Raw genomic sequence first — 14,712 nt, forward strand, 5'->3', positions numbered from 1 at the left:
TGGAGTACATCAAAGCTAGTGTTAGCTTAGTAATGAAGTTGCAGATAATTCAGATGAACCAAAGCTGAGGTCAAAGAACTGAGCCATAAGGTTGAAGGTGGGTAAAATATCATCAACATGCTGACCAATGATGCTTAATATCATCTGGTATGTTAGAGATATTTGGTTATAGTGGACACTTTTTAATTGCTTAGAGCCATTAAAATCACTGTGAAAATATATTGTAGTATTACCACCTGGAAAACTAGTTTTTGTGATTTATGCGTTTCTTTAATTATATTACATATTTGGGTTTTATTTATTTATTTATTTATTTTTTTATTTTTTGACAGGCAGAGTGGACAGTGAGAGAGAGAGACAGAGAGAAAGGTCTTCCTTTGCTGTTGGTTCACCCTCCAATGGCCGCCGCGGCCGGCACGCTGCGGCCGGCGCACCGCACTGATCCGATGGCAGGAGCCAGGAGCCAGGTGCTTTTCCTGGTCTCCCATGGGGTGCAGGGCCCAAGCACCTGGGTCATCCTCCACTGCACTCCCAGGCCACAGCAGAGAGCTGGCCTGGAAGAGGGGCAACCGGGACAGAATCCGGCGCCCCAACCGGGACTAGAACCTGGTGTGCCGGCGCCGCTAGGCGGAGGATTAGCCTAGTGAGCCACGGCGCCGGCCATATTTGGGGTTTTTAATTAAACTTTGAAAGTCAGTTTTTCCCAGTGATTCCGTTTAGTGGTGCTCAGTGTTTAGTAAAGGACTGAGGTACCCTTCCTTCAAAAGAACCAAAACTGCAGTTGTTTTTTGTTGTCAGCACGTGGCAGAGATCTTTGGGTCCAAGTAACCAGACTTCAGACTTGACTTTCCGTTCATCATCATTAGCCCCACATTACTACAGAATTTTTATAGTTTACAAAGTATTTTCACAATTAATTACTTTGCTTCTCTTAGTAACTCTGTAGAAGTGGAAATGGGGAAGAATGCTTGAATACTGTCCTGAAGCTCACATGAGTGTAGTAATAGCTGTTGGATTCTATTATGCTGATTCTTACACAGAACATTCATCTTACAGTGGCTCATTTAGTCCTGAGAAAACCATCTGTGGCATGAGTGTCTTGGTCCACTCTTACTAATCAGTATCCTGAGAATTAGAGAAGTGAAGCAGTTTTGCCCATATTCATACAAGTTGTAAGTGACTACATTGAGGCTAAAACCCAGACATATCTGACTTCAAGGTCTCAGTTCCTTCCAGCCCCCATATCATGCTATCAAAAAATATTTCCCTTTGAATTTAGTTATGAAATAAAAGTTGAAGATAAAATACATTGCTATTTGCACATTGTCTTTAAATTGTTAAGCATGGTGCATTCTAACCCTACTATAATCCGGTCTAATAATTAGTAACCTTTTCTGATAAATAAGCAAGGAGGCATACCCCTCCTGGTTTTGTCTCTGAGTCTGAAATAGATTATTTTGGCCTTCAGAATTCAACCTTTAATCTCCCCCTATAATGCTCCCCTTTCTATCTGGCAGTTATGGCCTTCCTCACAGCACATTCAGGCTATTAGAATTAAGTGAAGCATGATGCCGTTTGTTTTGTTTTATCTCTCTGATTTAAAATAGGTTCTGAGGTATGCATTTGACGGTTGAGATGTCACTGGGAATGCCTGAGTCCCATAGCAGAGTACTGGGTTCAAGCTCCCTGCTAATACACACCATGGAAAGCAGCAAGTGATGGCAAGTCTTGGGACCCTGCCACCCAATGGGAGACCCAGTTGAGTTCCCTACTCTAGGCTTCAGCATGGCCCAGCCCCTGCTGTTGTGAGCATTATGGGAGTGGACCAGCAGAGGGGAAATTGTTTTGCCTCTCTCTGCCTTTCAAATAAATAGAATAAACAAATGGAAATTAGCATAAAATAGATTCTAATCAATCCTTACTACCACAAGTTCTCTTGCGGGGAGGCGGTTCGCCTTACAGGTGGTATAAGACCCTTGAAATCATTTGATCTGGCCCTGCCAAGGCAGCCACAGGAGGGACTTGAAATTGTGTAAATCTACAGCAAGCTAATTTTAAATTGAAAATTTTGTATGGCCCACAAATGATTTTTGTCAATACCCAAATGGCTCTGGGCAGAAAAAAGATTCCCCACCCCTGTAAGTTGATAAAATAAAGAGGAAATACTGTGAATACTTCCAGCACAGAAACCACTCCCACTGTACTACATATCCTAACCCTTGTTTTCATCCTACAGGAGGAAGAAAGTATCCTTTCTCATTTAGAATTTACACCTAATTCTTAATTGTTACAAAAATATGGTATTCTAGTTTTAAGCCTGTTTGTAAGGTTACAACTTAGCTCCAACTTTTTTTATAGTCTCACTGAAGCTATTTTTGAAAAGATTAAATACTAGCCAGAAGAAATATGTTAAAAATATGCAAATATTTTGTGTAGATTTATGTAACATACCAATTTCCAAAGGAAGGTGGATTTTATTTCCCTAGAGAATGATAAAGAAAGCTAGAGCTTAGAGGGCCAGCACTGTGTGCCATAGCAGGTCAAGCCACCGACTGCAGTGCCTGGCATCCTATAGGCACCAGTTCATGTCCCGGGTGGTCCACTTCTAGTCCAGTTCCTGCTAGTGTGCCTGGGAAAGCAGTAGAGGATGGGCAAGTGCTTGGGCCCCTGCACCCATGTGGGAGACCTGAAAGAAGCTCCTGGCTCCTGGCTCCAGCCTGGCCCATATGTCATGAGCATATGCGGAGTGAACTAGCAGATGGAAGGTGTCTCTGTTCTCTCTGTCTCCCTCTCTCACTGTAACTCTTTCAGATAAATAAAGAAGGCTAGACCTTTGCCATAGGAAAGTATCTTTTAGGTTGTGGAAGGAAGACATTTTCGGCAATAGGCACATTAAAAGATGCTTAGCTATTGTTTGTTCTCTATAATTTTCTGCTTAGATCCAGGGCCTTTTATCCTAATGAATGTCATTCTTCTTAGTGTCCCTCGGTATGATCAGCCTCCTCCCGTGACATACCAGCCACAGCAAACTGAAAGAAATCAGTCCCTTCTGGTACCTGCAAATCCATATCACACTGCAGAAATTCCTGACTGGCTACAGGTTTATGCTCGAGCACCTGTGAAGTAAGTGAATTTACGGCACACAGCTTTTAAGGGGTGAATAGAATACTGAGTAGAATCTTTGGACTGCTTAATCCAAACAGTGCCATGTTTTTCTTTAATTGAGCATCTAAGTGATATATAAGGATATCAGAGCTTATAAAGTGTAAAAGTTACTGATAAATATTCTATAAGCTTATGTGCATACCTCTGCTATTAGAGATACATTAAGAAGTTTAGGTTCATGGGGCCGGCACTGTGGCACAGTGGGTTAACTCCCTGGCCTGAAGCACCGGCATCCCATGTGGGCACCGGTTCGAGACCCGGCTGCTCCACTTCCAATCCCCGCTGCTGCACTTCCAATCCACTCTCTGCTATAGCCTGGGAAAGCAGTAGAAGATGGCCCAAGTCTTTGGGCCCCTCCATGTACCCACATGGAGACCCAGAAGAAGCTCCTGGCTCCTGACTTCGGATTGGTGCAGCTCCGGCCGTTGCAGCCAACTGGGTAGTGAACCAGCAGACGGAAAACCTCTCTCTCTGCCTCTCCTCTCTTCTCTGTAACTCCGACTTTCAAATAAATAAATAAATCTTTTTAAAAAGAAAAAAAAGTTTAGGTTTTCAAAGGAGAGTAACATAATTAAAGGTAAGAGAAGTTGTGATAAAAGTGAGGGCCCAGGTAAGTCCTAAATAACGTGAGTGAGACAAAGCAGGATACAAGAATGTTGAAGAAGTAGTACAGAGCTGTGAGCTCTGGGATTAGGTGATCTGAGTTCACTTAGATTTTTTAACTTTGTAACCTTGGGCAGGGTGTTTGATGTAGTTTCATATTCTGTAAATTGGGGATAATTATAGTATCTGATCTTGAGATTATTAAAAATTTTTTTTTTTTTTTTATTTTTTTATTTTTGACAGGCAGAGTGGACAGTGAGAGAGAGAGACAGAGAGAGAAAGGTCTTCCTTTTGCCGTTGGTTCACCCTCCAATGGCCGCCGCTGCAGCCGGCGCACCGCGCTGATCCGATGGCAGGAGCCAGGATCCAGGTGCTTTTCCTGGTCTCCCATGGGGTGCAGGGCCCAAGCACTTGGGCCATCCTCCACTGCACTCCCTGGCCATAGCAGAGAGCTGGCCTGGAAGAGGGGCAACCGGGACAGAATCCGGCGCCCCGACCGGGACTAGAACCCGGTGTGCCGGCGCCGCAAGGTGGAGGATTAGCCTATTGAGCCACGGCGCCGGCCCGAGATTATTAAAAATTTACTAAGAGGGGCTGGTACTGTGCACAGTGGGTTAAAGCTGCAGCCTGCAGTGCCAGCATCCCATAAGGGTGCTGGTTTGAGTCCTGGCTGCTCCACTTCCCATCCAGCTCCCTGCCAATGGCCTGGGAAAGCTGTGGAAGATGGCCCAAGTACTTGGACTACTGCACCTACATGGGAGACCCAGAAGAAGCTCCTGGCTCCTGGATTCAGTCTGGCCCAGCCCCAGCCCTTGGTGTCATTTTGGAGTGAACCAGCAGATGGAAGATACCTCTCTCTCTGTCTCTCCTCTCTCTCTAACTGTGCCTTTTAAATAAATAAATCTTTAAAAAAACATTTAATAAGAAAATGCAGGAGGTGATAGCTTAGGTAGTTGTGTCCCTGCCATCCACACAGGAAACCCAGAGCTCCCAGCTCCCAGCTCCCAGCTCCCAGCTCCCAGCTCTGGTCTGGGCCAGCCCTGGCTATTGTGGAGTGAACCAGTGGATAATCTGTCTTTCATTCTCTGCCTTTCCAAAATAAGGAAAACAGTTTTTGATGAGCTTGGGAAATTCATAGCCATCTTGAAAGACTGAACTTGTGCACTTTCCTTTGAGCACAACTTTCCTTGCTCCACTCCTAATATTAAGAAGCCATTACTGTCCAGCGCCACGGCTCAATAGGCTAATCCTCCGCCTGAGGCGCCGGCACCCCGGGTTCTAGTCCCACTTGGGGTGCCAGATTCTGTCCCGGTTGCTCCTCTTCCAGGCCAGCTCTCTGCTGTGGCCCGGGAGTGCAGTGGAGGATTGCCCAGGTCCTTGGGCCCTGCACCTGCATGGGAGACCAGGAGGAAGCACTTGGCTCCTGGCTTTGGATCAGCACAGCACGCTGGCTGTAGCAGCCACTTGGGGGGTGAACCAACAGAAAAAGGAAGACTTTTCTCTCTGTCTCTCTCTCTCACTGTCTAACTCTGCCTGTCAAAAAAATAAATAAATAAAATAAAGGAAGCCATTACTAAGGGTTTATGCAAGATAGCCAGTGTGCCGTGTGCTTTACAGTATACTACCTCTTTTAAGTCTTATGACATTAAGTAAAGTAGGTAAGATTATTATCTGCCATGTTTCAATGGAGGAAAAACATTTAGATCAAAGTTCGTAATTTGCTCAGAGTCAGTCACTAGGAGTAGATCAAGGAGCCAGAATCCACACTCAGGCAGTTTCCTTCCCGAGTGATCTTCACCTTTGTGGTGTTTGTGTGTCATTAATAATAACAATCATTACTGAGCTCTTTAAGTACATTTTGAAATGTTCTTTAGATGCATTTTCTTACTGAATTCTAAATAACCAGGAACTATTACTATCCCCAGACAGCATCATAAGTGCTACACCAAACACCCATCCCTCATTGAGGATACTTAATAGAAATCTATGTGGTAGGTTGGCATTGTTCTTAGAATTATGACTAAGTGAAGTGTTTGCCTTCAGGGCTTTCGTTGGGGAAAACAGAAGTGGGTGCTGCTCAGATTAGTAAGGCAGTTTGATAATATTAGCAGTGGTATATACAAAGTGCTGTGATCTCAGAAAAGCACGTGTTTGAAAGTAAATTATTCTTCATTGCTTCCTGTGTCCCTCCTTATCCTATACTTTTAGGTATGTAATCTTGTGTGAAGTTCCCCAAATCATATCCAAGTGAAGAAATAGAGGCTTTATCCATACTAAGTTTACACAGCTGTTAAGTTGTAGATTATGAATCTTGCTCTTTAACTTCAAAGACTATGTTCTTTTGTCATGACTGCTTTCTGATTTAATAATCATTTACTGAACAGTTGCTGCATTCTTAGCTCTTTGCTATACATGTGTTATACATAATAATTGCATGTACTTTAACAGTTATTTAAGGTAATATTCGTTTACTCTTTTTTTGTAGTCTTACTATTTATTTCCTTTTACATAATTCTGAAACTAAAATTATTAATATAAAGCAGCCCAAAGAATAATATGAGGTGATTGGATATTGAATTTAAAATAAATTAAATCATAGTGAAACAAAAATTAAAATCTTTCATGTACTGTTTTTTTTTTTTTGAAATATAAATACTTTTCTGTTAAAGGATGATCATTCGTATAAAATTTCCAGGGTGCTAAGACAAATCTGTCCTATATTTTTACCATATTATTTTGTATTTATCACCTCTTTGCTTGTGTGCCTTTAAGACTACAGATTTGGAAAATAACCTTTTTCCTGCTAGGAAACACTTTTATTAGCTTTTCAGATTTTTAATTTTAATTGTTGATAGGTTATCTGAAGGGGATGACTTATAATTATTTGACCATAACTCTGTGCATTTCATCTAGTTTAAGATTATTTTAAAATTACTGATTACTTACTATGAGCTGTTTATTAGTTTTTGACTGTTGTAAATATTTCTTTACATTTCCTTCATTCTTCTCCATCTATACATTCACAATGTTATGTTGACTTGATGAAATAAGATCTTGGAAGAGTTTTGACTAAAAACATCAGTTATTTTTGTTTCTTGTCAAATTTAAACTTTGTTTAATGTAATTTTAAAAAAGGTTTACTTATGGATATTCTATCAGATATCAATAGTTCTTGCCAAAAGTTTGGTTTCAGTTTATTCAAAATTAGGTACACATTTATTCATAGAAATTTCCTATTATTAGATATCAGACAAAACCTGCAGAAGTCTGTTTATCATAATATCCATGTACTATTTGGAATGGGACAAAGAATTATAGCAGATTGAGTCTTCTGTCTCCTCTCTCCCTTGATACCACCTGACCTATACTATGTGTAACCTGTTCATATGCTGATCCTGAACCAGGTTTTTTTTTTTTTTTTTTTGGACAGGCAGAGTTAGACAGTGAGAGAGAGACAGAGAGAAAGGTCTTCTTTTTTCTGTTGGTTCACCCCCAAGTGGCTGCTATGGCTGGCGCATTGCACCGATCCGAAGCCAGGAGCCAGGTGCTTCCTCCTGGTCTCCCATGTGGGTGCAGGGCCCAAGGACCTGGGCCATCCTCCACTGCACTCCCAGGCCACAGCAGAGAGCTGGCCTGGAAGAGGAGCAACCGGGACAGAATCCAGCGCCCCGACTAGGACTAGAACCTGGGGTGCCAGTGCCGCAGGCGGATTAGCCTATTGAACCCCACGCTGACCCTGAACCAGTATTTATGTTTTCTTTAAATCTAGAAGACTATGTCCCCAACTGTTAACTTGGGTTATTTATGGGAGTTGGTAAGACTTAAGGGGATTATTCTTAGTGTTTTGTTACTTGTATTGAATAGTCATTGTTAAATAGCAGGGACTGGCATTATGTCATAGCTGGTAAAGCCACCACCTGCAATGCCAGCATCCAATCTGGGTGCCAGTTTGTGTCCCAGTGGCTCCACTTTGCAACCAGCTTCCTGCTAATGGTCTGGGAAAGGCAGTGGAATGTGGTCCAAGTGCTTGGGACTTTGCTACCCATGTGGGAGAACCAGAAGAAGCTCCTGGCTCCTGGCTTTGGCCTGTTATGGCCATGTGGGGAGTGAACTGTCTGTATGTCTGTCTCTAACTTTCAAATAAATAAGTAAATCTTAAAAAAAAAAAAAAAAGCTTTACTTTTTACTTTGCTGAGGAAGATAGTTCTTAAAAGAAACTCCTTGTTTCTTATAAAAAGAAACTTTCTCCCAAAAATTGTAGCCCTTTTGAACCAGCAAATAGTCTGGAACTCTTCCAGACAGGGCCAGACTGAAAAGAGTGAGTTCTTCTGTACTGCTTTTAAAAACTTAAGCAAGAGGTTTAGAAACCTGTTGCTTTCTAGTTGATCCTCATTTTATGTCTCTGGAGAGGATGGAAATAGTTAACATTGTTCTATCAACAAGGGTGAGCAGATGCTGATAGGTCTGTTATTTATCTTAACAAGGAGAGTTGTGTGTTTGCCAGAAAACCAGCTTTTTTCTTCCTTCTGTTTTCCAAACAAGTGAGAATCTTGAAATTCTGTAATTCCACCTCCAGCAGTAATTTACCTACACAGTTTTTTGCATGTACTTCAAACCTCACCGGATTGTGAGTTGATGTTTTTAAGTCTACTACACAATTTTATAATGCATAGAGGAACTATAATCAAGCTGAACTATGGGATAAAATTGTAAAATTTAATCTTTCGCAGAAAATCGATCATTCAGGGCATACCTCTCTATCATTCCCCAGACAGACACCCAGACTTTCAGTCCCCAGTGGGACTTCTTGTTCCAGTAGCCTTGCAGTCCACCATATCACCACTGAGCCAGCTGGGGGTAGGTGGAAAGGAAGGAGTGTTACTGATGTGGAGGCTGGGTGCAGGGGATCTAGGCCACATCTGGGCCTGGGGATAACAGCACTTGGACTCCTGATGACAGCATCCTCTGGAGAGTGGACAGGTAATTTTGGAAGCATTACAGCAACTGCTATTAGCATATATTGGTTATTTATGAATAGTGATTGAATAGAATACTGCTGTAGGAAAAGAAATGGTTTAAGTATAGGCTACTAGAGTGGTTTTCAGCCAATTTTCTGAATGATTTACCTATGTATATAGAATATAAATGGCTCCTAGCTTTTTGCCTCTCTGAACACTTTTAGAAGTTCTAAGTAGCCTCATCTTTAAAATACAAAATTGGAATTCTGTCCTCAGGTCTCTTTCTGTTCAGAATGTAAATTCTGCATTAGTAGATGGTCACAGCCACCCCAGCATGTGATCCACTTAGTATTGAAGAAAGATTCAAGGCCTTCCAAGATTTCATATGTAAATATCATCTTACCTTAGTCCTGTGTCACATTGTGGAGTCTCCTGCAGTCTACTCACTATCTGGTTGTGAAGAGTTTATTCTTTCATTTCTTGTTAAGCTTTTGCCTGTTTAGCACTACATACCCAACCTTAAAAATATGGAGCCCACAACTGATGGTCTCTGTCCTTCCTCCTTTTTGGTAACTTACTTGCTGTAGTAAGCATCCTCAGAAAGATCTGTCAGCACTAAAGACACAAATGCCTGTTTTTGAGCATTTTCATTTGTAAGCACATTGTGATCTAAAGGAACCTTACATACCTAACGGTTAACTTTGGATTAACTTATGAATTGCTTCAGAAATTATAGAACCCCTGTATTTTGAAGTTGATGTTAATGGTGGCTGTCTGATGTTAATTACAATAACTGATACTTGAAAGGAAATGGGTGTTCTTTAACTTCAGTTGAAATGAAGTGATGTTAGTGGTTCTCTCTTTCCATTAAAAAGTGTTTTAAAATAGCAGTTATCATCTATTTAGTTATAATGAAGTTGCTGTTTGTAAAACCAGACTAGTTTATTGCTATACATGCATGTTTATGTGTGTTCTGAATGTGTGTATAACTGTGCCCTAAAACAACAGGTATGACCACATCCTGAAGTGGGAACTCTTCCAGCTGGCTGACCTGGATACTTACCAGGGAATGCTGAAGCTGCTCTTCATGAAGGAACTGGAACAGATTGTCAGAATGTATGAAGCCTACAGACAAGCTCTCCTCACTGAGCTGGAAAACCGCAAGCAGAGACAGCAGTGGTATGCCCAGCAACATGGCAAGAATTTTTAAGTTAATTTTTTAAAATGAAATTTAAGTTTTCTAAGAGCTTTAACATATTTTCACAGATAAACAATTGCAAACAAGTATTTTGATTATTAAAGGCAGCTTACTTTTTGGAAATTATAAAATTCTAATTTTACATGTATTTTGTTATTAGAAATTTTGTTTTATTGATCAAAAAACTAGTTGATCATTTTCAGAGCCAGCATGGCAAAAACACTTCCAAATGCCGTATGGTAGGTAGAAAACTGCCTTGAATATTCTTGATGGAGAAAAATGCAAGAAAATGTCAGTATAGCAGACCTTTATTAGGAAATGACGACTTGGTAACTTCTGTAGCAGCAGTACCTTTCTTTAAAACCGAGAGGGTGTCTATGCAGTATTTTACAACAAGATGTTTACTGCTTTATTGTAGAGATTGTCTAGAATGGGATAATGTATATATTACCGTGGTAGAGTGCAAAATATAAAATAGGATTTGGAATTTTGGTTGTGCTAAATTTCTAAATAGGACGTATGTGGTTTTCCTTCCTCCACTCCCATTCCCCACGTGTAAGGAACCCTTTTGAAGCATGTTGAGCAAGTATTTCTTGGTAAAAGGCCTTTGAATCTTTCAGGGACAAATGTAAGCATGAAGCCAGTTGCTAACATAGTGTGCTTTACTTTCAGCCAGAGCTCTCTGTTTAGCATGGCTGTGACATAGACTGTTCTGACAGAATGGTTGGTAAGCTGCCTAAAATGACAATCAGGGATTCACTAAGAAATATTAGTCATTAAATTGATTTTGTTACTTTTTTTTATCTTCTGAGTGTTTGTCACAGAATTTCAAAACCATTTATTTCTTTCCTAGTTTCTAGTTGTTAAGATACTGTTCATAATGAGTGCAGTACATTTCATTATAAACAAGTTTATGATACTTCTAGCCTGTAAACCTCTCAAATTCTGTGAACTTCAATATTAGTTGAAATAGGTCTTCAGTCATATTTACCTGTCTTGTAAATATGTAAATATATTTTTAGATTAGGTAGTCTTCCAAAATACCAAGCACTCCCAGTTAGAATTAGTGAGTTTGAATTATTGAGAAAATGTTAAGTGTTTGATTTTATATAACAAGCTTATTAAATATATTTTTGTGGAAACTAAATGTGTGTTGGAGTCCATGTTTTAGATATACTGCCATAAATGTTGGATGTTTCCTTTAAAGGGCCCCTAGGCAGAGGAATGGGCAATACAGTGAAAGGGGTATTGAAAAGTGGAAATGCTGCTAAGGTTGCGATCCAGCTTTCCTAAGGTGCATTTACATATCTTATAAACTTGTGCACACTCTTAATTTTTCTTTCCTGCTACTTGAACATTTGTGAGACAGAAATGTCTAATTTGGATCCTTCCTTATTTGTTTCTGTAAGAAGTCTTTTCAGTGGAATTCCAGATATTTTAATCATTAGAAACAGAATACAGGATCATAGCTTTAAAACAACTGCAGGGTACCTAAAGGGATTAACATGTCTCTTAAAACGGGAATTTAAGTTTGTAATGGTGTCAACATTAAAGAAAATGCATCTTGAATTTCTAAAAAACAGAAATCTTCATAGTTTTGGATCAGTACAAACATTTCTGAATTCAGTACGCATTTGTTTTTAATGTTAGGAACCAAAGTAAACTTTAATAGTTCACATGTTAAAAGAATAAAACTATGAAGAATACATTTCTTTGTGTACCAAATGAAAAAATATACAATGCAGTAAAACTCAAATACATATACAAAATGACTTTTTGTGCATTTCTGATCAAGAGGTTTATAGTATATCTTAAATCATAATATAAAAGCGATAGTTTCTGGTAGAGCAACTGAAAAGCTCTTAAATTCTTAAAAATAATGAAGAGCTCATGGTATGTGTAAGATTATATAGATTAAATCAAGCCTGCTGAGTTGTGATGCTGTCCTTTAACAAATAGCTCTATGAAATAATTTAATACATTTTCTATAGAAATTAAATGAGCATATTCAAATGTGAAGTAGTATCACTGCATGGTTTAATTATAACCCAGTAATAGAATGTAGTAAATTCAAGCAGAACACACACTGTCATCATAAATAGACAAATACTTTAAATTATAACAGCATATTTAAAGATGAAATCAGGAAACTGTATGTTAACAAAATGATATAACCATGCATACATACATCTTATTAAACACGGAAGTAAAAGAACTAAACCATTTTGTAGTCTTCAGAGGCATTTGGTATTTTACTTTGTTCTAATGGAAGCACTTTGAATGTCTGCATGGAAACATAAAATTGAATATTTAACTGACAATTGGTCATGCACCTGTGTTTCTCAAAATCTGCATTACATTTTTTTCTTTTCTGACTGCTCAGTAGGCTCCGACTTTGGTGCAGGAAAAGCTTGATGATACAGGTGTCTGTGGGTCGCTGCTGCGCTGTAAAGCTTGTATAAAGCCTAGAATACAAGAATCATGGTTATAAAAACATTTACTAAATACACAGATGTAACATTTTTCCTTTTAAAAATGTTTGTGGTACTGTATAGACTTTAGCAAGCTGAATTTAGAATCTTTATAAGATACAGAAGTATTATTTTACAATTCAGAAACTCGATTTTCTACCCTGCAGTTTGTGTCTTCACATTGCGAGCTGATCTTCAGGGTCAGTGTTTTTATTCTCTGGGAGTGGCCTTTTTTCTCGTCTACCTGTCAGAGCACAGCATGATGCTCATGGCTGTGCTGATTACATACTGCCAGTGTCACCAGTTTAGACTAATTATAGAAATAACTTCTAACGGCCAGTATTTTTCCCAGAATGGGGCCATTTTCACTCTCCGTTCTTTCTTGTTAAGGTCATATAGCAAAACATGTTACAAATACCCCTTCCACACTACATGCCTCACTTTCTATTACTTAGTTCATTGATTACAAAAACTTTTATTCAGAAACATTACCTCACAAAGCCTTTCATCATTGAAACTACCTCTGATGGGAATGGGCATTTGGCCTAGGTTAAAACCACCTGTTAGAATGCCTAAGTCCCATATCGGAATTCCTAGATTCAACTCCCAGGTCTGCTGAAGACTGATTCCTTTGAAAGAGTTACAAGCAGAAGGGGAGATAACTGGGGGTGGAGTGAGAGGATGTTCTTCCATCCATTCCCCAAATGGCCACAATGGCTGGTGCTGGGCCAGTCCGAAGCCAGGAGCCTGGAACTCCATCCAGGTCTCCCATTGGGGGGGGGGGGGGGGCGGTAAGGGCCCAGGTACTTGGCTCATCTGTCTCTGTTTTCCGAGGCACATTAGCAGGGAGCTGTATTGGAATCAGAGTAGCCAGGACTTGATCCAGTGTCCATATGGAAGGCTGGTGTTGTAGGTGGTGGCTTAACCCATTGTGCCACCACGCCAAGTCCGTAAGTCCCAACTCTGGCTCCTGATTCCATCTTACTGCTGATGTGGACCCCAGGTGATAGTTAAGTAGTTGGGTTCCTGCCATTCATTTGGTAGACCTGGACTGATTCTAGTCCCCTGGTTTCAGCTTTGCTCAGCCCTGTCCACTTGAGGTACTTGGGAGAGTAGATCAGCAGATGGGCACTCTTTGTGTCTGTGTCCCTCTGTGCCTCTCAAATAATTAAAAAAACATGAATAACAAAAACTACCTCTAACTTTTAAGTTTGTATCTTCTTAATAGTGTTTGAATCATAAAGATTTTTACACACAGTATTTTAACCCCATCAGCCAGTATCCAAGAATCATGCTCTTCTCTTTCACATTGTGAAAGTTAAAACTAACTTGTCTAACTCAGTTCTGGGATCTTTAAAAAGTCACTGGATATTTTCAAAGCTGGGTAAGAGCTTGATCTCCTTTAAATACTAATGTATTCCCAGGAAATTGCATTATTTTTAATCATATGTGAGTCTGTTGTTGTTATTTTCTCTTGATTTTTCCAGTGGCAATAAGTCTGAATGGTATCACTGTACATTCTATGAATGTATATTAGTGTAGCTTGGTATTTTCCTAGTTCTGTTATATTCAGATCCTAATATATTCAATTTAATGCAGTTCTCTTAAACACTCGATGTTTTCTTAAAGACTGACTTAGAAAGTTGGCATTTGTTTTTACTTTTTAAATAATATTTTACTGAATTCTACAAAAATTAATTCCTTGTTGACCTAGAAGTATTAAATGTGTCACTGATATTTGATTAGTAGACTTAATCCAGTTATATACTAGAGACTGAGGAAAGATTATGCACTCTCTCCATAGTTGTTCAAGATCAGCTTTGTCTCCAAAGGTGATGACCTAAATGGCTCTACAGAGTTAATTTTTCTAATTGTAACAAATGATTCCTTTATGGAAGATCAGATTCATTCCACCGATGCATAGTAAGATAAATGAATGTTAATTTATAGGTCAGAGCTGAGGTATGCCAAGAACATTAGAATGCACACTGGCATGGAATCTGGCTGGCCGGCGCTATGGTACACTTGGTTAATCCCATGGTTCTAGTCCTGGTCGCTCTTCTTCCAGTCCAGCTCTCTGCTATGGCCTGGGAAAGCAGTAGAAAATGTCCCAAGTCCTTGGGTCCCTGCACCCACATGGGAGACCAGGAAGAAGCACCTGGCTCCTGGCTTCGGATCGGTGCAGCTCCGGCCGTTGTGGCCATTTGGGGAGTGAACCAATGGAAAGAAGACCTTTCTCTCTGTCTCTGTCTGTAACTCTGTCAAATAAATAAATTAAAAAAATTTTTTTAAAAAAGCAACTTGTGAAGGCTGCAAC

The 14,712-nt window shown here is 39.9% G+C and overlaps 2 protein-coding genes across 8 annotated transcripts in view; one reads left to right on the forward strand and one right to left on the reverse strand.

Annotated features, from left to right (window-relative positions):
- Positions 1-11,071, forward strand: part of SAV1 (salvador family WW domain containing protein 1) — a 29,528-nt gene extending 18,457 nt beyond the window's left edge. Inside the window, exons 4-5 of one of the 2 annotated variants that reach the window (XM_002718235.6) lie at positions 2,980-3,123; positions 9,735-11,071. In XM_002718235.6, the coding sequence (XP_002718281.2) occupies positions 2,980-3,123; positions 9,735-9,936 (346 nt within the window). In that variant the 3' untranslated portion in view covers positions 9,937-11,071. Of the gene's footprint in view, positions 1-2,979; positions 3,124-8,539; positions 8,854-9,734 lie in introns of those variants that run through there. The other variant, XM_089309729.1, reaches the window with a different exon arrangement.
- A 486-nt stretch (positions 11,072-11,557) lies between these two features.
- The window catches only part of ATL1 (atlastin GTPase 1), a 79,204-nt gene continuing 76,049 nt past the window's right edge, over positions 11,558-14,712 (reverse strand). For all 6 annotated transcript variants that reach the window (XM_070053675.2, XM_017348282.4, XM_089309725.1 and 3 more), the window contains one exon: positions 11,558-12,389. In XM_070053675.2, coding sequence (XP_069909776.1) covers positions 12,279-12,389 — 111 coding nt within the window. In that variant the 3' untranslated portion in view covers positions 11,558-12,278. The remainder of the gene's footprint in view (positions 12,390-14,712) is intronic.

The sequence above is a fragment of the Oryctolagus cuniculus genome, chromosome 12 (genome assembly GCF_051225735.1).
Source record: "Oryctolagus cuniculus isolate XC-2025 breed Fujian yellow rabbit chromosome 12, ASM5122573v1, whole genome shotgun sequence".
Lineage (NCBI taxonomy): Eukaryota > Metazoa > Chordata > Mammalia > Lagomorpha > Leporidae > Oryctolagus > Oryctolagus cuniculus.